Below are 21,543 nucleotides of genomic sequence, written 5' to 3'. Positions count from 1 at the left end.
AAAAGGACTGAGAAAAACCTGATTTGAAGACTGAACCCAGGTACAGGTTGAGCTGAGTGAAGATTAGAGCTGGCTAAACACAGTTCCAAACATCAGCACCGCGCTGCCCATCAGGCAGATGGAAAGGCAGCAGAGATGAACATCCAAAGATGTGTGGTTTTACAGATTATGGCTTTTCCCAGAGCAGGAAAAGTCAGGCCTGCAATAAAATGCAGCTAACTTGGCCCACGCTACACAAGCACAGTTATTGAGCTTGGCAAACAGTGTAACAGCCCTGCTTACATGCTCTTGACCTTGCTCACCTTTCAAGCTAACAGGACAGGTACTCTAAACATGGAACTTAGCTACTGGGGGAAGCAAAAACAGTTCAGCAGTCAGGCAATGTGCAGATGAAGACAGTACTTTTCCATGCTCATGAGAACAGATTAAAAAAAAACTCTTTACAATGTAAGCACTGTAAGCATTTATTGGCACAGTTCTGCTCAGAAAAAGTATCTATGGACTGTGTCCTTACAAGCATTCTATAAAGTATAGTGGAAAACATTTAACTTTGGTGCCTGAAGTAATCTTCCATTCAGAAATTACTTTTGTGATTGCTCAAAGCCCAAATTACTTTTGTGATTGCTCAAAACCCACATATTCTTCTGCAGTCATTGAGAACAACTTGGAATCAGGCTGCATGAAGGCAACTACAGTTAAAGCTGCTGGGGAAAAAAAGAAACCAAAACCAGCCAAAAAACCAGCACACAACACCACAAAAGAATATGATGATTTACTGTCAGATTTCCAGGAGGAAGCTTGCCAGGTTTGGAAGGGCTTTGGAAAGACTAGGTAGTAAAACTTCAGGAACAAAAAGTCAACAAGAAGCACCAGAAGGAAACTATAACAGAATATAAGAGTCCGAACAAGCCACTTTTGATGTAGCTTTGCTGAGATGGAGATTTAAGTCAGTCAGTACTAATAGCCTGATTTGCAGCACCCTCTCTATTTTTAGCATGCGAGGGAGGGGACAGAAGCAGTCTCCAAGAACCGCACAGAACAGCAGCCTCTGCCCTGCAATCTGCTCACCACCATGCAAGAAGCCAAAACAAGAGCTCTGCTCACTAGCTAGTTCAAAAAGAAGGATATATGGAGCTCCCTGGAAAAGCTGTGGGAAGAGCAAACTTTTCTTTTGCACAGAGCACACAGCCTGAAGCCATGTGAACACATACTGTTCTGGACACCAGCTTGTGGCTAAATTCCAAAGCCCTGGTCCACATAAACAGTTTGTGTGGTTCCAAGAAAAAGAACAAACTATTTCCTTGCATATATTTTAAAGCAAGATTTTTTTTTTTTTTTGCCTTGGGCAGAAACTTTTATTTCATTCTAACAGATTAAAAATCCCTACATATTCAGAAATGTACTGAAAACTGATACATAACAGTAAAGACCACTGGAGGTGATGTAACCTATTTTTAAAGCACCAAAGAAACCTTCAGTTATTACTTACCTTTATATCTCTGTGCATTTTTCCTTTACTGTGAAGGTAATATAGTCCCTGCATAAAATATTTAAATAGTAATTTAGTCCAACATTTTTCATTTGACATACAGTTATTTCATTACCACATATATTTAGGATCCAATTTAATCATCTAAATGACTCACTGACTGAAGAACATTTTTTATACTTCAGTGTAATTTGCTGTAAATTTGCAGATTCAACAGATACAGCAGCATATCTAATATCTTTATACAAAGCAGCATTCCTAAGCAACTTTGTATAAAGATATTTAGACATTTATCTAAAACACAGGATAGATGGAAGTAATACCAGTCACCACACCTACTGGAAGAAGAATATTCGCCAAACGAGTTTTTCTCTGGACATGGTAACTGTCACCTTTTTAGACCAAAGTAATTACTGGCAAATGGCCTAGGAGTCTTCTACTCAGCAGTCAGATCACTGGACCACTAGTAAAGCTACCTCCTGTATCATTACATCTTTCAATCAAGTCTAGAAATGCTGGCAGGCAGTGCTTTGGGTTCAACTCTATTTCATGGATTTTTGCAAAAGCATTTGGCCCCTGGGTCTCATACCTAAACATTTTAAGACTTAACACAAGTTAGAAACTAAGTTTAAATTCTGGAAGAATTCTGTAGAACCAAATCCCTGCATGGCAAATCAGAGACTGTGTCACTTTGGACACTCCAGGCTTATCTCTAAAATTCTCTTCCAGAAGAAAAATCACACACAAACATCTTCCTTGCTCTGTGAGCATGAACCTTCACAAGGCTCCATGTTCATGAGAAATACCCATGTGAAGACTCGTTATTTTTTGCCAGTTCATGCAAGACATCAAGAGATTTGACTGCAAAATTTAAATTGTAATTAATCAAAGCATCCACCCAACCACTGCAACAACTGGCATTAGGCAGAGTCCCATGTACACTCCTTAAATCTCTGGATGCTACTGGCATACAAAGGCCATTAATTCACACACTTTTAGTACTGCCCTGGAACAATGTGAAGCCACCATTTTCAAAACTGAATGTCTGGAGACAGTTACTTTAAAGGTCATATTTAAAAGACCCATCTTTTCAGAATCAAATCTCATGGATTCCAGCAAAATGGACAGCAGGTATATTTTGAAAATGGAGGATTCAATGGACTTCTAAATACAGCAACTGAATGTTAACATCAGCATCCAAGTGAGACTCTGGATTCATGGACACTGGTGGCAAAATTAATGTTGGACAAATTACTTCTGTGGATGGACAACAGCCTATATTCTCAGACTTCTTACTTGAGAAAATGGTGTTCCATTATAAGCTGCAACAAAATATCTGAAACTACATGCATTATATTTGGTCAGAGTATTATAAACATGTATTTACATACAATTTAAAATATAGAAAAATGGGTCAATGAATAACATTTAGAAAACACAAAACAGTAAGCTTTTTTCTCACATACAATTTATACATATTAACCAAGATATCTTCCCATACAAATAAATGGCTTAATAAATTCCATTCCAGACTACTCACTCCTCCATATCTAAGATTATGGAATTGACTGATGGACTATTTGGTGGGTAATGAATTGCTAAATGGTTGTATCCAGAGAGCAGTGGTAAACAAGCTCAATGTCCACAGTGACAAGTGGTGTCCCTCAGGGTCCCACACTAGACACTTTAGTAGTTCCACTGCTGATACAGACAGTGGGATCAAGGGCATCTCGGCCGATGTGCAGAGGTCTCATAAGAAAGATGGGGAGAAATTTTTTAGCAGGAGCTCTTGTGACAGGACAAGGTGTAATGGTTTTCAAGTAAAGGAGGGTAGATTCAGATTACATATAAGGAAGAATTCTTTTACTGTGATGCTGATGAACTACTGGAAGCTGCAAAGAGAGGTGGTAGATGCCCCATCTCTGGAAACATTCAGGGTCAGGTTGGACAGGGCTCTGAGCAACATCCTCTAGTTAAAGATGTCACTGCTCATTGCAGGGGGGGGTCTCTAAAGGCCCCTTTTAATGCAAACCATTCTACAAGTGACTAAGAACAAAAGGGTTTAAAGACTCAGAGCCCTAAACGCTCCGTCACACAAGCCTGATCTATAAGTGAAAAAAAGCGCCACATCCTGCAAGTGAGAAGGCAGCAGTGTCTGGCATAGCACAGGGAGATGCTAAGTGACAACCAAGGGACATGGCTTGGAACAGAGCCATCCTCAAAGAGTGAGAGGCAGCAGATCTCAGCTGATGGCATTCAACAGGTTTGCCTTCACTACAATTCAAGAACTGCTCTCTCAGAGGGAAGTAAGACATCCGTCAAAAAAGCAGTCTCTGGTTAAGTTTTACTGCTGTATTGAACCTGTAACTTAGGAAAGAAAAATGAAAGCTAGCAAACCCACAAGGAGAGGCTAATGACTTCAACCTCTCAAGCACACAGGCTTTTTTTTCCTATTGGCACAGATCAATTATTAGATATGCAAAATGGAGTGTTGTAATTTTCCTTCAAACATGCAGTATCTAATTTATACCATAAATACAGATTAAGAAAACATGCTGCTTTCCCCCTTTAAAAAAAAAAAAATAAAATTAACAGCAGAAAGATGACAAGAGCTTTCTTCAAATGATCCAGGGTAATTGAGGTTATGCAATTATGTAAATTTCTAGGCTTTAATATGGGACCTCCTCAAAAGCCCGAGAAAAGCGCTGTGTCATCCAGTTACCAGATCTCCATGGCATCACATATTATTTGTAGCTTTTATTCTTAACTTTTAATACTTTTACATTAAAAGGCAACCACAAGAACCTGAGGAGACACTACCTGTAGTGTTTCTCTGCTAACATAGGCAATCTGTTGCTCTGATAGTGGTCCAGTCACTGAAATAGAAGGAAAAAGAAAAAAAATCTCAAAATTGGGTAAGATACTGCCCATTCCAAATTCATACCTCAATTACTTCCATTCAAACTGACAGGACCTTACACTACTAGTCTCTAAGTTAATGTGCTTAGTCTTTATCCCAGACTGAGCACCTAAAGATCATAGCATTTTTTAAAGTCAAAAATGTTCAGTACGGTTAGAATGGAAACTACTAATTCTTCTGTATTTAAATCTCCCAGTACTTAGGAAAAAGAAGCACAAGTAATGATTTAAGCCTAACTCTTTCCCCTGAACAAACCCATTGTGTTCTACTACAGAGGGCTGGACTTTCAACTCAGTGACTCAGAGCTGCAGCCAACTCTGTTCAGTCCCCTTTGAGCCCTGGGCAGTTCTTTGTACCATTTGTGACCTGATCTCTCCTTCCATCCTCCCCACTGCCAGAGAAACTGTTCCCTCCAGCTTCTCAGTCTTTCTCTGAAATCAGCTGGCAGCACTGCTGCTCCTGGACCTGCCACACCCAGCACCTTCTCAAACTCCCCCTGTAAGCAGGTTCAGCACTTTCCCAAGGGAAGGAGGAATCCTCCTCTCCCTTGAGGGTCCAACTTCACTCAAGTCTCTTAGAGGAAAATAATTAAATTCTGAACAAACACGCAAACAAAACAGCGAGCGGCATGCAAGGAATGGTCTGTGACTCGTTCCAGTCACTGGACTTTAATCCTGAAATTAAAGGGGTTTAAGACCAGGAAATGCAGTCCTGACTGTAAGCTTTTCAGGTTTTGCACCGAAAACAAAGAGAAGGTGGATGGAGTTTCTCAGAGGACACTGCAGGAGTAGAAAGTTAAGAACAAATCTAGATTAAAGAATCTAACTGCTTAGCTTCTACAATATTAGTATCATGCAACATTATCTTCAAAGTAAGTCTACACCCAACTTCTCTTTTCTGAAAGAAAAGCTCCAAACCCACACAGAACTATATATACTGGCACCCACAGCAGGCGGATCTAGGCACCTATTTCTGCTTTGAGAAATTTCATTCTGATTAACTCAAATGACTCAAGATTACAGAGGTCTATAGTTCAACTGGAATAGGACTCTCTAAAACATAACGAAGAGCAGAAAAGAACCTTCCATTCTAACTACCAGCAGAGAAGGCAAAAATCAGCTGCAACGGGAAGCCACTCCTGTAGACATCTGCTCAGGCATTTATGTGGCATGAGCTCATTTCCTACTCTACAGGTGTTCCACAAAACAAAGCCTATTAAACACGATGCTTTTCTCAAAATTAGCAAAGAGTTAAAGGATCACCAAGGCCACACTCAAACGACTACGACAGGAACATGGCAGGAACTCGTGAATTGGTGCTGCTTTTAATTGCACCCAAGGTAAACATAAAAAGCTGCTTACGCACAAGAGACCCTCACACGTAAAATCTTCACAAGTTAGAATATAGATAGACTTCCTCAATAAAAAACATCACCTGAGAACTCCAAAGCCATTACTCATTTAGTGCATACTCCTTTCCTACAAAGGTCTTAATTCCAGGGCAATAAAGTCCTTCAAAACTGATTTTGTCTCTTGAAAAATAGCAAGCAGTTGATTGATCCTGTCTTTATCCAACAGATTCACAGACAGCCCTTGTTTCTTTGACTGCTCACTGAAGCCAAGCCTAAAGCAAATATAGAGACCACCCTTGCTTTTCACATGTCACACATCCAGCCTAAAAAAACCCTGAAAAAATTTAAAAATACCCTCATGGAATACAATACTGGTATGCAAACATCCAAACAGTTTACAAAGGACAAGAGCATCCATTCTAATCAATCCACATACCTAGGTTTCTGTAGGAAGTGGTATAGATTACACTAAAATAAACGTCAAAAGCTCAGAAACAAAATGGCTATGAAGCAAGACAACACATCAAGACAACATTTTATTCTTTTTACAATGTAAGATTGTAAAATATTTTACAAATATTGCCAAAAATTTTACAGCCTTCGAAAAGCAATGAGGGGCATATGAGCCCCTGAAGGATGGAAATAACTTCTGCTGTACACCCCCATGCCCCACCCCACTAATGTTATTTACAAAACCCAAAGCAATTAAGTAAAAGATAAGCTAAAATTGACCTTCAATAAATTATTATGGATACTAAAATTTCTCCTCTAATTCCAAAACACTGCAATCATTTCAATTTTTGAAACTAAGCTGTACTTAGATTTTAAGGAATAAAGTCTTGACATACCATGATAAATATCCTGTAGAGAGCCACCTCCACAGAACTCCATGCAGATCCATAGCTTGTCTCGTCTAAAGAGTGAATAAAACCATTCATTAGCTGTCAGATTTGCAGAGCACTTGTAAAAGATAAGTCAGAGGACTCAAACACTATAAAGCACAACACAACATGCTCTGTATTATAGAAAGTACAAGTCAAATAATGAGTGTAATTTAGTCCTTATGTGACACTTCACTGTCTAAACAGTAACTAATGAAAAAGTCAAAAATATTCTACTTTAATGAAGCAATAAAAACAGTATTAGTGAAACATTCACACTGATTTTTGTTGAAATACATTTTTTTGAGAGTAGAGACAAAACAGACATGGGTTCTTATTTCTTCCTTATTTTCACTTCTCCACTTTTTTCATAGCATAGGAGTTAACACAAACAAGAAAAAAAATACAAAACAAAAAGCCCAAGGAGTCTCTCAATTAAATTTCTTTCACAGCAAATTAAGTGAAACTGTAGTGCTTTAGTCAAAGCTAGGGAGAGCACAGCCCATGCTGTGGGTAAGTACCTGCTCAGATAAAGACTTTTCCTTCAAAAAAACCCATGGATATTTTTGGTGGCAGGGTCAGAAGGGAAGTTATTTAGCTCTTCATCCCTTACTAAGGGAATCAATTCAGTGTGATTCACTGTACCTCCACAAAAGGTGTTTTCCAAGAATAGACAACAGGCTGAAGGATTTAAAGGTATCTTCTATCATGGCCATTAACTCTATTTTCACTCAGTAATTTTCATTGGTGAGATGTGGCCACAAAAAGGCACTGTACAGAGCAAAAAATCTGGGACTTGCCTAGTCATTCCTGGCCAACAAAACACTCAGGTGGAAAAAAAGAACTCCATACATCCACCTCAGAGCAGACAGTAACACAGGAGAACCAAAGGAAGGCCTGATGGTTGTTCTGCAGCTCCCTGATGACCTGGCCTTGCATGTCTTACACACATAAGGCTCTGTTAGAACAGCTGAGACATTTGTGTCAGGGTTTTTGCAAGGCCGTGGTGGAAGTGCTGAGCTTATCTCCTGAGCTGCAAACTGCAAGTGCTCTCAGCAGCAGGTGACAGCTAGAATAGCTGCTGCTCCAGGGAGAATTCTGTCTGTCTTGGATTTCCTCCCCTTTTATGCCCAGAGTGCACATGGTCCTCACAGCTACATTCCCAGCTGCTTCCTCTAGGGGTGGGAAAGGTATTGTCCAAGCATTACAGGAGTTTTAAGCAGCAGAATTCCCTGGCTGTTAACTCCATACATTTCAAGGGCTCAATTAAAGCCTTGTTTGAAATAATATTAAAACTTTCCACTGAAATAGCTGACCAAAGCCAGGCACAGAAGCACTGTGACAACCCATGGAAGAAAGCTGAGTAAGAAAGAATCATTGAAGAGACATCTGCAAGTCCCTTCTTTGCTCCCCACAATGATGCAGGACTCAAGATAGGGACACTTTTGGGGGCACTCATGGGTCCATGTGACTGCATCCTGTTTGCTGACAAAAGTAGCAGCACTGTGGAAGTGGGAAGAAGCCAGAACTCTCCCAGCAAAGTAAGAGGCATGAAGCACTAAAGTGTTGCAAATTCTCACTTGCTTACTGGGTATTCACTTCCCAGTGTGAAAAAGCCCTACAGAAAACAGAAAAAGAACATAAGAGGATCAGAAGAGGTGACTACATTTCTTAGTTTCAATCTAGCCTTTGATCACTGTGCCTAAGCACTTTGAGACAGGAGAAGATCCCTGTACCAACCAAGAGTAACAGTGCAGAGTCTTTCTACAGAGCATATGGCCTGAGCAGCAAGCAAAACAGAGACAGGACCAACAGTACCATCGAGGGTCTGCAACTTAACACCCAGGCCAACAGGAAGGCAGAAATGTCACTGTCTGAAAAATCCCTACACAAACAGAAGAAATCCTTGGGGAACAATATGCTGATGACTAGCAAATATTGGACATGGTATTTTTTCTTATTCTTCTTAGCATTGAAATATGCTTGGAAAACAAAATGCAGCAAAACATCTGAAAGACAGCGACTTGATTGCCCAGACAAAAAAAAAGAAGCACTCTCACCTCCAGCTTGAGCACAGAAGAGGGAGTGTTTCAATACAAAAATGGTCAAGAAAGTTGAGTGCAACAATAGTAGCTGTTTCTGCACTGTTTTCATATGAAATTTAAAATATCACCAGAAGCAGCTTTTTATTAGTTATGCTAAGCAATCTGTTCCCACTACAACTGGTTAAAAGAAGTAGCTGTAAGACAACTGAGTACATTTGTCAATGTTTCTACAATGCAAATAACCTCACCTCCAGAAACAAACACAAAACCTTCACATTCTGGTCAGAAGTTCACAAGTTGGAAAAACAGACATTCTACTGAAACAGATTTAAAAGATACCATATACACAGACACTTCATACTTGACATACTTCTGCTTAATTTTCCACTTATATATTAAATTCAAAGCTTTTAAGCATCAACTTATTTGCAAGAAAACATGACTATGTGGTCACTGAACAATTTTGCTGGAAGAAAGATTATTTAGAGAGAGACTGTAGTAAATAGAAGAGATTTGAAGGTGAATGAAAAAAATACACAAGTGGATTAATACTTGGTAAATTATATTGTGCCTATGTCACCTTATAGATTTGTCCTTTACAAGGGGACAGGGACACATTTTTAAGCGAACAAAAGAAACAAACTGTACCTGAGATAGCTGCCAAAATAAGCAACAATGTTCGGATGTTTACAGTCTTTCATCATAATGATTTCCTGCTGCACAACAGCAAAATCTTCTCCTGAAATGCAGTAGAACGGGTATTTTCTTTGGCCTGGGTTATAGTCACATCTTAACTTTCAGCACATGTTTATAAAATAAACATTCTTAGCAATTAGGACTAATTATCTGCAAGTTTCACAGACATAAATCAGCTGTAAATCAGTATTTATTAGCAAGGGCTTAGCAGTAAGTAACGATATTCTGAAGTTTCATTCTGGGACAGATGGACCTCACATTTGCTGACAGCTCTTACAATACTGGCCACAGCTCTTTCTCAAGTCCTTATTTTCCCTGAGACTCCACTGTGTCCATCTGTATAAGCCCTGCCAATAGCCTGGGTTCCTAAAAACACAACAAAACTTTGCTATTTTTGGTCACATGCCCATTCTCGTTAGCTCATCTTCCTAAACAAAAAACAACAAAAAAAAAAAAACAACAACCCAAAACCAGTCACTAGTAGACTGCTGCTGCAACATTTCAGTAGACCCCATAAGAATGTAAATTTATGGACTGTAACTCACATCCAAAAAACATTGACACAGGGGTGACATTTACCTGAATCTCACCATTTGCAACCTTGGCTGTCCCAGTCTTTCTATTAAAGGTTCTTACAGATGTGTATACTGAGAAAATCATGTGTGAAACTTAACACACAGCTGAGATGTTTTTCTTTTGGGAATGTTTTATGTTTTTCCCAGAACATTAACATACTGATGACCTATCCATTGAGTTATTTATAACCAGAAACATGATACTCCCATGTATTTTATTTAACTGACAGCAAATTTCAAATCATAAGCTGCAAGCTAACATCTATCTGTGGTGTGTTGCTGATGGCTTCCTGGCTAGACTTTTAAACACACAGACACTAAAGAACAGAGGAATTTATTTTCACATGTGGACCTCCCTGAAAGGACACAATTCCTCCAGTGTGTGATCAGCATTTTCACTGCATTCAAAATAAAAGCAGCATAAAGCCTTAAAACAAGTCCCTAAACATTGCTAACCCCCAGTCTGCACACTGTACACTGATCTGCAAAACTTCCAAAACTGGGCAGCTGAAGTCTACTCTCTGAGCACCACTCAGGTGTCCAAAGGCTGCCAAAAAATACTGAAGTGCAAGATGCCAATTGTTCACCCATCACCAGAGCATAGGGACAGGTTTCCCCAGGGCATCCCCATGCTCTGCCCACAGCACACCTAGCTGGATTGGTAACTCATATCATGCACAGCCAAGGACTCCAGCAATGGGAACTGACATAAGAAAAACAAAGAAGTAGAGCAGACAGGAGCATCTGAGATCGCACTTTCAGTGTGAGGAAAAGAAGTGGGATTAACACACACTTTTTGAACTACTTAGTTACATACTGTCCTGTCTTGAACTTTTAAATGTGTATGTACTGTGAAAACACAATATTTATAACCCCATCCAGAACTGTAAGGGGAAAAATGGAAAAAACTTAATACCTTCTTTCCCAAACAGACCTTAAGGATCAAACCAGGTAGTTAAAATATTACACACACCCCAACATTAAATCTGGAAATGGAACACCAGCAGTTAGAAAAAAAGTCTGGATGTTTTATTCCCCAGATAAATCCTATTCAACAGGCCTGCTCTTATTAATAGAACAGACTGCAGGCTGAGAACTGATCTGTAGGGCACATGTGCTTTGTGAAATCACCATAGAAGCACAGTGCAAGCATAAATCTAGCAGTGAAGTCCTAATCAGACTCTCCAAAAGATTTTCAGGAAATGTACTCAATCTCCCAGATACTAATGTTCAGCTATTATTTCATCCTTCTTTTTAGTTCTTCCTCTACTCTTTAACAGGCAAGTTTTTTGCCTTGCTGTCTTCTTGTGTTCCAGAAATTTTTATAACACATGGGTCAAACACAGGACAAAAAAACCCACAATTTGCAATGAAATTTTAATCAGCTTTCACTTAACTGTTCTCCAATTACATTTTTCCTCTTACATCTTGTTTGCCATGATTTTTTTTAGAACAGCGTACTTTTTCCTACACCTTCTTTCAATAAGCGGACTTGATTGATTTTGTACAATTGTCATCTTAACTTCAAAAATATTTAGGTTCTGTGTCCTACTTAAGTTAAGAAACCACTTACCTGGTTCTAGTTTTATTACTTTAATTGCTGCAAGCTCACCCGTGTTGACATTTCTAGCCTATAAAAAAACAAAAAAGGAGTATTTAGAGATCAGAATGCAGCACCCACCTCTGCATTCCTGACTTGATGTTCTCTGACAGCAGTAGTCAAAGAGCAACTGAGGCACACAAGGGTTTAACACAGTGGAACCACTTGTTGGAGAACACTAAACAGCTGATTTATACTGAGAGCTGAAGCTTTAAGTCTGCTCAGGAAACTACAATGCCACACAACACTTGAATTATGCAAGCTCTCAACCATGCAGTGCTTAGGTGTGAAAACCCATAAACAAACCAACCACTGAGAGTCTGAAAAGCAGCTGTAACACCGTGGGTCTCAGCAGCCAAGGGATCCAGGGCACACCAAGGCCTGTGCTCTGCAGCGTGTGGGACCACTTGCAAGACTCCCAGATGAGCAATGCAACGCTTCTTCTTCATTTTGCTATGTGCAAGACCCCTTGAACCTTCTTCCCCAAAAACAACAGCCTCCCCTGGCTGCAGAGGGTTGAACAAAGCAAGGCAGCAATGAAGGAGTTAGGGAGCATTCCCCTCAAAACATTCCCTTTAGACACACAGCAGCCAACTGCAGCAGCAATGACTCAGGAGCTTCACTGCATTTTCACACATGGAATGTTCTGAACTGGAAGGAATCCACAAGGATCAAGTCCAGCTCCTAAGTGAATGGTCCATAGGGGGATCAGACCCACAAACCTGATGCCATCAGCACCATGCTCTGACCAACACAGCTCTGTCCTGCTAAGGCCTTGGTTCTACTGAGCAACCAAGGACAGTACATTTTTGAAAAGCCGTTAAGAAGCAACATAAATTACTATAAAAACTATTTCTCTTCTACAACTGTACCATTGGACTTTAACTGAAAGCCAAGAAGCAATTTGCCCAGGGCTTTCAGAGCATTTTTATGCCCCTGCACCCAGCCATGGAGAGAAGGCAGCAAAGCTGCTTCCCATCACTAAAGCAGCAGCAGCAGCAGCTCCCAAAGGATGCCCAGCTACAGCCTCTTCTCTCCCCAGGGGAGGCTTGCTACCTGTAGGAGTACAGAGTGCCCAGGCAATCAGGGCTCAGAGCCTGCTTTTGCAAAGGCCAGAATTACAGAACCTAACACATGGAGCCAGGGATCCACCTTGTAAGCTGCTAAATGTCTCATTTAAGTCACTTCAGGAAGTCAGGACTCAGAGCCTTTATGGACTCACCAAGTATGTGCAAGGTTTGTTACATGGCAGCTTGGGACCTAGTTGTGGAAGCAAAAGTGGAGGGGAAAATATCCCTAAGACTATAAAAAGTAAACCAGAATCAAGTCTGGAAATAACTGCAGAGGGTATTTCTGTGTTTAGAGATTTACTCAGCTCACTCCTTGGACAGCTATCTCAAGCTTCTCACTATTCTTTGGCAGGGCAACATTGTTGCAATGCTGGGAGCCCTGGCATTTGCAAATCATTTGCAGGCAGAGAGATTCTGAGACCAGTGGGAATCCTATGAAATTCAAGGAGTAGTCCCAACCTGATTGACTGTGGAAAAAACCAGTTAACAAATAAATTTTCTCTGGCAGCCTTCCCTGTAAGTCAGTATTTATCCACCCCACCAATGGCAGCAATAGCCCCAACCCTCAATGGTGGAAAAGATGCATAGACATTCAGAACAGCAAAAACATGAGTTCCTTTCATCTGTACCAGAGAATAAAGGCAACACATGAGAAAGTGCCACCACTGAAGCATGAGCTAGGATTTTTACTCCTTACTTCTTTTCCTAACATACTCTGTTCACAGCAAGAAACAAACAGAAGCAAAATGTTCATTAATCAAACATCAGCATTTTTTAACCTCCAAGACAAACAAGAAAAGTTACTGAAGCTTTAACAAAGCTGACCAGTGATCATCAGGGGGGCTTGTTAACACTTACAGACTTGTTTTAGGGCAAATTTGTACTAACAGTATGATCAATGAGATACAACTGTAGTGGATACAATTGAGAATATCCTGAAGTTACACACTCTGCACAAGCCAGGATGAAAACACTTCACAGGCCTCAGAACCCCTGCTCATGATTTTTTTGTTTTATTTATTTTTGACAATACTATGTCCAGCTGTCAGGAGTTTGTGTCACTGACTATGGCTCCATAGGTCCCTATGGAGACACTGGGACAGAAAGTTTTCCTGGGCTTATGAAAGCAAGAAAGGAGGAAGAAAATCTGATTTAATGCAGGCCACCAACACCTTCAGCAACAGCAGGCTGCCCTGTGCTTAAGGGCATAGATTAAAAAACATGACTCCAAGTTGAGAACCTGTATAAGTTATAATTTTGCATCTTGTTCCATTTGGGTTATCAGCATTGATGGTGTTATCAACAGCAGGAATATGAATTGTCTTTGTTAATCTGAGTAATAAAAAGATTATTCTGATTGTAGTGACACAAGAGCTTCTTGTAAAGGCCAGGGATGGGAATAAGATACCCCTGACAGGTTTTACTAGATCCCAAACACCTTTCAAATAATCAGCTGTGAAGCAATTCCTCCTCCAAGCTCACTTGAATGAGAGACTGAGAATGACTGAAGCACCGTATGCTTTTCACCACCTGTTGGAGCTGGCGGTGACCCTGAATTTGGGGGTGCCTAAGTATGTACCACACAGCACCTCAGAATGTGGAGGACACTGTCTTAGACTTTTATTTAGGAAAATCCCACTGAAATTGCCAGTTCCTTATGGATTTTGAGACTGGAAAAATCAGTAAGCAGTAGAGAGGGTGAAGAATGATTTCAAACAAGTATTTCTGAGCTGAAAATGAAACTAAAATTTTTAAGAGGCTCAGGTAAGAAAACCCTGGCTCATTTTTTGTTACCACTCACACTCTTACCTGCTCTAATTCCCAGCCTTTCTGATGCTGGGGTTTACAGCACCACCCATTTCCATGAGCAGCATCCTTCAATTGCACATTTCACTGTGTCAATGGAAATTTTTTCCAGAGGCAAAGATAGGCCTAGAATGTCTTCATCTACATGCAGACACTTTACCAAATGTATACAGCATTTACAGAATGTCTGCTCTAGAAAACTATAGATTACCAAATGTATACAGCATTTATAGAATGTCTGTTCTATAGAAACTATAATTCTATCAGCAGCTGAAAGATCTTCCAGAGATCTAGACTGCCATCTGAGCAGGAGTTTCAACTGCTAGGTCAAGCTGAAGGAGCACTACCTAATTAAACAGGAAATAATTACTAGTGTACTCTCTAACAACAGCAGGATATCAGAAAAAAATTTTATATAAAAAATCACCACCAACTAGGAAAAAAAGCTAAAAACTGTCAGGCTTTGATTATCCTTCAAATGGAAACTGATAATGTAAAGCATATAATGCTGCAACAAAGCCGAAAAAGCAAAAGTCTAAGACAGAGGCTTCTGGTTTTGACCACTTCCTGTGTGAACTATTGAACAAAATGATTTCTAAACAGGTTCCTACTCCATGGGAAAACTGGTCCCACTGCACAGAGGCTTCCTGAGCCTGATTAGCTCTACTCTACAGGAAAATGTACCCAAGCAACTCCCCAGCCCTTAGAGCCCTTCTCTTCAGCCTCTCTCAAACCCTCACACCTCCCCCAGCTAAAAATAATTAGCTTCCACATTCTGGTAGAAAGTGTAATACCACAACCCAACAGAGTGACAATTTTAGACAGCAATGCTTTGATAAAGCTGATGCTAAACAAAAACCTCTGTGCAAGGCACAGATTACTGGTTAAGGAAACCACAGTCCCAGAAATGAAGCCCCATAGCACTTATTCAGTGCAGTAAAAACAGAATGGCAAAACATCCACCTCCTTCTCTGCCTACCTGACAAGCTTCAAACACCAATTAAAGCTGAACAGAAAGATGTCAAAACACAGACATTTATTCCTAACAAAGTGAAGAAGCTTTCAAGAGCTGTAATGTCAATCAGGAAGAATGGAAGACCAAAATGCCTATCAAAAAGCATCGTTTCAACATTTCAGAAGCAGCAAACTGAAGCAGAATTTATGCCCTAGTGGATCACCCCGAGAAAGAAGAGCAAGGGCACACACATGTAGAGAAGAGGACACCAAAAATTTGAAGTTCATCAAAATTCAGGTTCATCTGACCTGGACGTTCTCCTCCAGCAACACACAGAAGCTCCATCAGCAACCAGAAACCCCAAAATATGGACGGCAGCAGAAAGCAGTAACAGTCACCAGCTGCTCCCCAGAGATACCCACAGAACCTGAATTTTTCAGCATGAGGGAGTTAAGCTGGTGGATACACGACTTCCCTCACCAAAACCAACCTCCCTGCCCAAGGGCTGGTGAACAAAAACCAGGCTTTCCTTCTTGAAAAATGAGACCTCAAACAATGTGCACCCCAATGAGTTGTGCTGTCTTCATTTATTATCTGGCTGGAGCCATAAATGCCAAGAAGAACTGAAAGAAGACAAACACAGTATAACATACAACCTCTGCAGGAACAATAATCTCACTAATTATCACAACTGTCCAAAATTCAGCAAAATAAGGGCCTTTTTTGTAGTAAGGTGCTGAAAATCTTTGGAAGGGTTCACCTGCACTAGACAAATGACGTGTGAGATGACAAATGAAGTTCAGCCTTTATTAAACCAAAGTGATGATTTTTTTTTTAAAAATATATGTTGTGATATAAATGAATGACATGAACAAAATGGACCTACGATCATCTCAGAAAAATACTTCCAATCTCTGTGCAGTTACTACCAAAATAAAACATACAGGGATAGGGACAAACAGGAAACCTAACAACACAGTCTCTGTCAGAAAACCCTGGGAAAGCTTTTGTGATCCAAACATTAAAATAAAGGCACAACTTACAGAGTATCTGGGACTAGAGATTGTTGGAATGCCAATTTCATAGCAAGAGACAGAACAGTCTTCCTAAATGTGAGATGGATAAATGCAGAGCAAACAAAATTAAGCAACTACCTCATCTCACTTTAGGAATATTTCCTGAAACTGAGCAGGACAGGACATTATCTCTGATTCACAATCAATAAACCCTAATTCTTCTCTTACACTTTGCTGACCACTGTATACAACTAAACTCTTTGCAAAAGTTAAATATAGAAATACAAAAACCAGAAACGACCCACACAAGGAATACATGAAGAACTAAGCAATTCCCATACACATCATCTCTTACAACAAATTTGCACTGGTGCTAGCTAGAATATACACATTACTGTTGACTGTGAACATTTGATAGAGAGCCAATGGCAGGACATGCTATCCATTACCTTTCTTGCAATGAATCCATTATGATTTGCTCCAAGGCCCTTCTGAAAGCTGAATTTCGGTGGGAGTGCAGACAACTGTAAAATATTGGCTTGAGCCAAAAATCTGCACTGACACTGCACTGGCATGCCCCTTTCCAGATACCAGCCTAGAGAGCAGGAATCACAGCAGCAAGATTGTATCCATCTGACCACATCCTCCTTTCCTTCCAACCCTTGCAGTTCAGTCCCCACCATCAGCTCTCAGGTCAAATTCAATAAACTCCACAACAGCAACCAAGCCTCTCTTTAATATATATATTTTTTTCCTAAAAAGCAAACATTTAATCCATGGCCTGCCATAGCTCAGCTCAACTAGAACAGAGTAAGAGATGTCACTCTGCTCTGCATTCAGCTCCTGAATGTTTTGCCAGGAAATAAGGTTGCAGAAAGTCAGCAGTTACCAAGACTCAACATAACAAGACTGTCAGCTTATTAAGGTAATAATCCCTGCTTGCTAACAGCAGAAACACTTTCCTACGTGGCTCTCTCTGCTAAGGGGGCAAAACCACAAATTACAGCTTGGAGCTGCCCAAGCACTGCTGAAACCCCACCACTGATGAGCACTGCTGGCACACAGCTAATTTCAGCTCCACACAATTATTTCATCCACCTCAAAGTTCACCTACAGGTGAAAGGTGAAGGCAAAAGAAAGGAGCTTTATGAAACCACTCACAAACAGAAGATAAGGCATTAGTAAGCTCACATGTGGATGACACTTCAGACAATATTACTACTTGCCACAAGTAACTAGCTTTCATTGTTGTTTTTGGGCTACTTTTATGCTTCACTTTGAAGACACCTTGGGCAAGACCTTGGCTCAGAATGAAATAGGCAATAACCCACACAAGAGCCAAGCACCTCTCATCTTCCCTACAGGGTCCACAATCTAATCAGAAAACACTTCTCATCTAGAAGAAATAATTATAATACCAGCCTAGTGCATCCTGGTCCTGCTGTATCACTGTCTATCTCAGCTGGTACAGGCACACTGTAAGCATCAACAAATCCACTCTGTGCCTCGAACAAGAAAGTCACAAGCAGTGCCAAACTGAAGGTTACTGCAATCTAAGTGTGATAAACATCAAGGAAACCTTCACAAATCTTTAACAGGTTTCACATGCACAGTGGTATTGCATATGTAAATATTCCAAACTCTGTGGTTGAAGGTAATGTCCTTAAAATGAAACCAAAAAGACAGATGAGTTGGTGAATTCACATCCTTCAGTCACATACAGAACATTGAAAAAAATTCAATTGATAAGGTATCAGGGTCAATATCCCAGCTAAAAACTGCAGCAGAAAGATACACACACAACATAGAACAGTTTGCAGAAAAACAAAAACCCAGAGCATACGGCAAGCAGACCTGGACAAGTAAAAGGTCAGCACATTACACAAATACTCAAAGAAAGCAAGCAAGGTGGAGCAAACAACACAAAACACCCTTTCAATTAAACAATTAATAAAGCAGGGAGTTAGCACACCAAGAGTGCAGTAACAAGAGGATTTAGGTCCTGAAACTTCCATGACATTTAAGAGATGAGATTAAACCAAAATCAGCCCAACTCCAACAAGACTTCCTTCTAGGCACACTCACATAAAGTGAAAGGCAGCATTAGCACCAGTTCTGCGCACTCAAACTGTGGAATGGCTCTGCATGTTTCCCTACAGTCCTGCCTCCCAAAGCAAGTTTCCTCACACAAACCCTATGATGACAAAAACAGGCCAAGAAGATGCTTGGAAAGTACACAGCTCAAACAATGCTTCCACCAGGCTGCACACGACAAACTTCAGCTCTCCCTTCTGCTCCAAGAGCAGGTTACAACCAGTGTCATCCTATCCCAGGGAGAGCTTGCCACATCCCAACAGCCACAAATAACAACATACACTGGCAGAGCAGAGAAAAACTACAAAATGCATCATAGAGCCCCTCCAAAAAAAAAAGAAAAAACAACCCAAATTATGTTTAGCTGCTTTAGCTTTGATTCTCCTACGTTTGCTGAAAGACTCTCATCCAAACGACAACAGTTCGCCCTCCGCAGAGTCACACTCCCGTCTCCCACCGACACAAACACAATACACCGGCATTCCCACACAAGACGGCGACGGGAGCAGAGACCGGGACTAATACGATGACATCTGGGCTGGAACGGAGCTAGTAAGCTGCCCACATCCCTACAGCCCCCGGCTCGCCCTGGAGGAGACCCGACCCCAGCTCCGCCCGTGACAGAGCCGCCCGAGCCGGCACCCAGCAGCAGCGGCCACAGCCGGCCGCCGGGGCGGCTCCACGGCCGCCGGAAGCCGGGACGGGGCCGGTCCCGCGGGTCGCCCCCTCGCCCGGCTCTGCCGCCGGGGGACGCGGCGGGGCGGGGGCGGCAGGGCCGGGCGCCCCCCGGGGCCGTGCCGGTGCGGCGGCGCAGACCCCGCCGGAGCGGGGCGGCCTCGCTGCCCTCGGGAGGGCCAGGGCACGCCGGCGGCCGACGGAAGTCCTCCCAGATTTTGGAGGACCGGAGTGCCTGACAGCGGAGAGGGGGACACAGGCGACTACCCCGCCGGGTCGCGGTGCAGCGCCCACCTTGTAAACCTCGCCGTAGGTGCCGCTACCGATGCGCTGGATGAGCTCGAAGTCCTCCTGGGGGTTGCGCCGCGACAGGTCGCACACCCGCCCGCCTCCGCCGCCGCTCATGGTGCCAGGGGAGGCCCCGCTCGGCCGCGACCCCCCGGGCCCCGGGCGGAGACGGGGAGCGAACGCGGCGGCCCCGAGCGCTCACCGCCACCGCGAAGCCCGCCCCGCCAACATGGCGCCCTCCGCCGCACCGCGCAGGCGCGGGGCAGCGCCCGCCCCCCCCTCCTTCTCGGGGCGACGCGTCCTGCGCGTGCGCGCGGCCGGCTCGGGCTGTGGCGGAGCCGGTCCCGTCACGGAGCCGCGGGCCCGCCCGCAACGGGGAGCGGCACCGCGGGCCCGGGACCGCCCGCGCCCCGCCTCAGCAACCCAGCGCGCCCTCCCGCTAAGGCGGAGCCCGAGCGTGCCGCCGCCGCCGCCCCCCCCCGCAGCCGCGCTCATGGGGCGGGAGCCCGCGGGTGCAGCTGAGGACTCGCAAATTCACCAACCCCCCTGCCCCGGAGCATAACGACACCGCGGTGCTGACCCCGTGCACCAGGGACCGCCCTCCCTGTTCCCTGGTATCCATCTCCCAGCTTGGGACAGGGCATTTGCCCGCAGCTGGGTGTGAGGGAACCCAGCGCTCCTTGTCCTAGCGCACACCATTGAAATCCCAGCGTTGTCCCATCCTCCTGCCCAGGTGGATCCTGCGGGAGATCCAGAGGCCCTTGCTGGCTTTTGGGAGGTATCCGCTTTTCCCCAGTGGAATATGGGAGGCACACGTTACAGATATCCCTACATCTGTGCACGTGCCGGTCCCTGCCACAGGCTCTTGGACACCCATCCCATGCCCTCAGTCTGGGCAACATCTTCCTCTCGTCCATGGGATGGCTTCCTCTGGTTTTGTGACTTTTTGGAGCACTGTGCATGTCCCCATGGGATACAGCATGGGCCCCCTCTCCTCTCAAAGTAGTGATGCCACTGTAAGATTTTCACTCTTGCACACAGATTTCCAGCACGGAGGAGGCATGTGGGTGCTTGCCTCCATCCCTGTCTGCGCTCCCGACCCCCTCTGTGTGGAGAACAAGCACCAGACAGCTGTGGGAACCCTTGTCCTCAGATGTGCAGCCCCTGAAGTTGTGTGGTGAGTGGGTGCTAGGGCACCTCCTGGGCTCTGTGCCAGTGAATCAGGCACAGCTTTTCCCACCGCGCTTCTGCTGCCAGTGACTGATGGGTGAAATAAACAGAGAGGGATGAGGGGGAAGATTGGACAATAGGATACACCATCTGCTCACTGCCCCTGCTGCCTTGCCAAAGACACTGGTGTGGGGTCTTCCCTCTCTGCTGAAAAGGATTGGGACAGGGGCCTGGGATTGGCCTCATTTCCATGTGTGATTATCAGAGCGGAAACAAAACTGTGAAGAGAGGAGCTTGAGCTCTGGCAGGGGATGCCTGTGAAATTGCATATTGTCTGTCGCTGTGTTTGTCCTTCCAACCACCCTGGGCCATGCATTACTGTCCTTGGCTTGGTTTTATGACCTTTGCTCTCACAAGCAAAATGGTCTCAAACCTGCCAGATTCAGATTCAGGGGTCAGTAATTTTTCCTGGTGCATCACCGAGGTTTTTGCGGCATACTTTGCTGCTTTCTGCAGCGGAAGCACCAGGATAGGCACAGATTAGCTGTGCAGGGCTGCCACAGATGCTCTGAGAGGCAGTCCAAGGGGACTGGGCTCTGTGACAAGTTCAGAAGTAGCAGGAGCTCTGACCGAGTTACAGAAGGAAATACCAGGGAATTTGAGCTCCATCCAGAAAGGCTGACAGATATCCTGCTGGGGAAAGCCGATAACCTTGTCACCCTTCTGCTCTTGACTCTCAGTCTTCATTTTTATCCCATTAGAGAGGAACTGGCTTATAGTTATTCCCATATTATGTTCTTGCCAAGTTCTGCTTTGGTAGAAATGGTTATGAATGAAGAAAGCAGGATTATTTTCCCTCTTAAATCCTGCTTTCTATCCATGGCAGCTGCCTGTTCTTCTCTGCTCTTGTAA

The 21,543-nt window shown here is 43.1% G+C and overlaps 1 protein-coding gene across 3 annotated transcripts in view; it reads right to left on the bottom strand.

The window, feature by feature from the left end:
• MAP4K3 (mitogen-activated protein kinase kinase kinase kinase 3) overlaps positions 1-19,699 on the bottom strand; it is a 65,435-nt gene extending 45,736 nt beyond the window's left edge. For all 3 annotated transcript variants that reach the window (XM_059467801.1, XM_059467802.1, XM_059467803.1), the window contains exons 1-6: positions 19,468-19,699; positions 11,531-11,588; positions 9,335-9,425; positions 6,609-6,673; positions 4,310-4,365; positions 1,490-1,537 (exon numbers count right to left, since the gene is read on the bottom strand). In XM_059467801.1, the coding sequence (XP_059323784.1) occupies positions 1,490-1,537; positions 4,310-4,365; positions 6,609-6,673; positions 9,335-9,425; positions 11,531-11,588; positions 19,468-19,578 (429 nt within the window). In that variant the 5' untranslated portion in view covers positions 19,579-19,699. The remainder of the gene's footprint in view (positions 1-1,489; positions 1,538-4,309; positions 4,366-6,608; positions 6,674-9,334; positions 9,426-11,530; positions 11,589-19,467) is intronic.
• Positions 19,700-21,543: the final 1,844 nt, after the last annotated feature.

Source organism: Ammospiza nelsoni, chromosome 3 (genome assembly GCF_027579445.1).
Source record: "Ammospiza nelsoni isolate bAmmNel1 chromosome 3, bAmmNel1.pri, whole genome shotgun sequence".
Taxonomy (NCBI): Eukaryota; Metazoa; Chordata; class Aves; order Passeriformes; family Passerellidae; genus Ammospiza; species Ammospiza nelsoni.
Note: the sequence above shows the minus strand (reverse complement) of the source record. Positions and strands in the feature narration are given on the sequence as shown.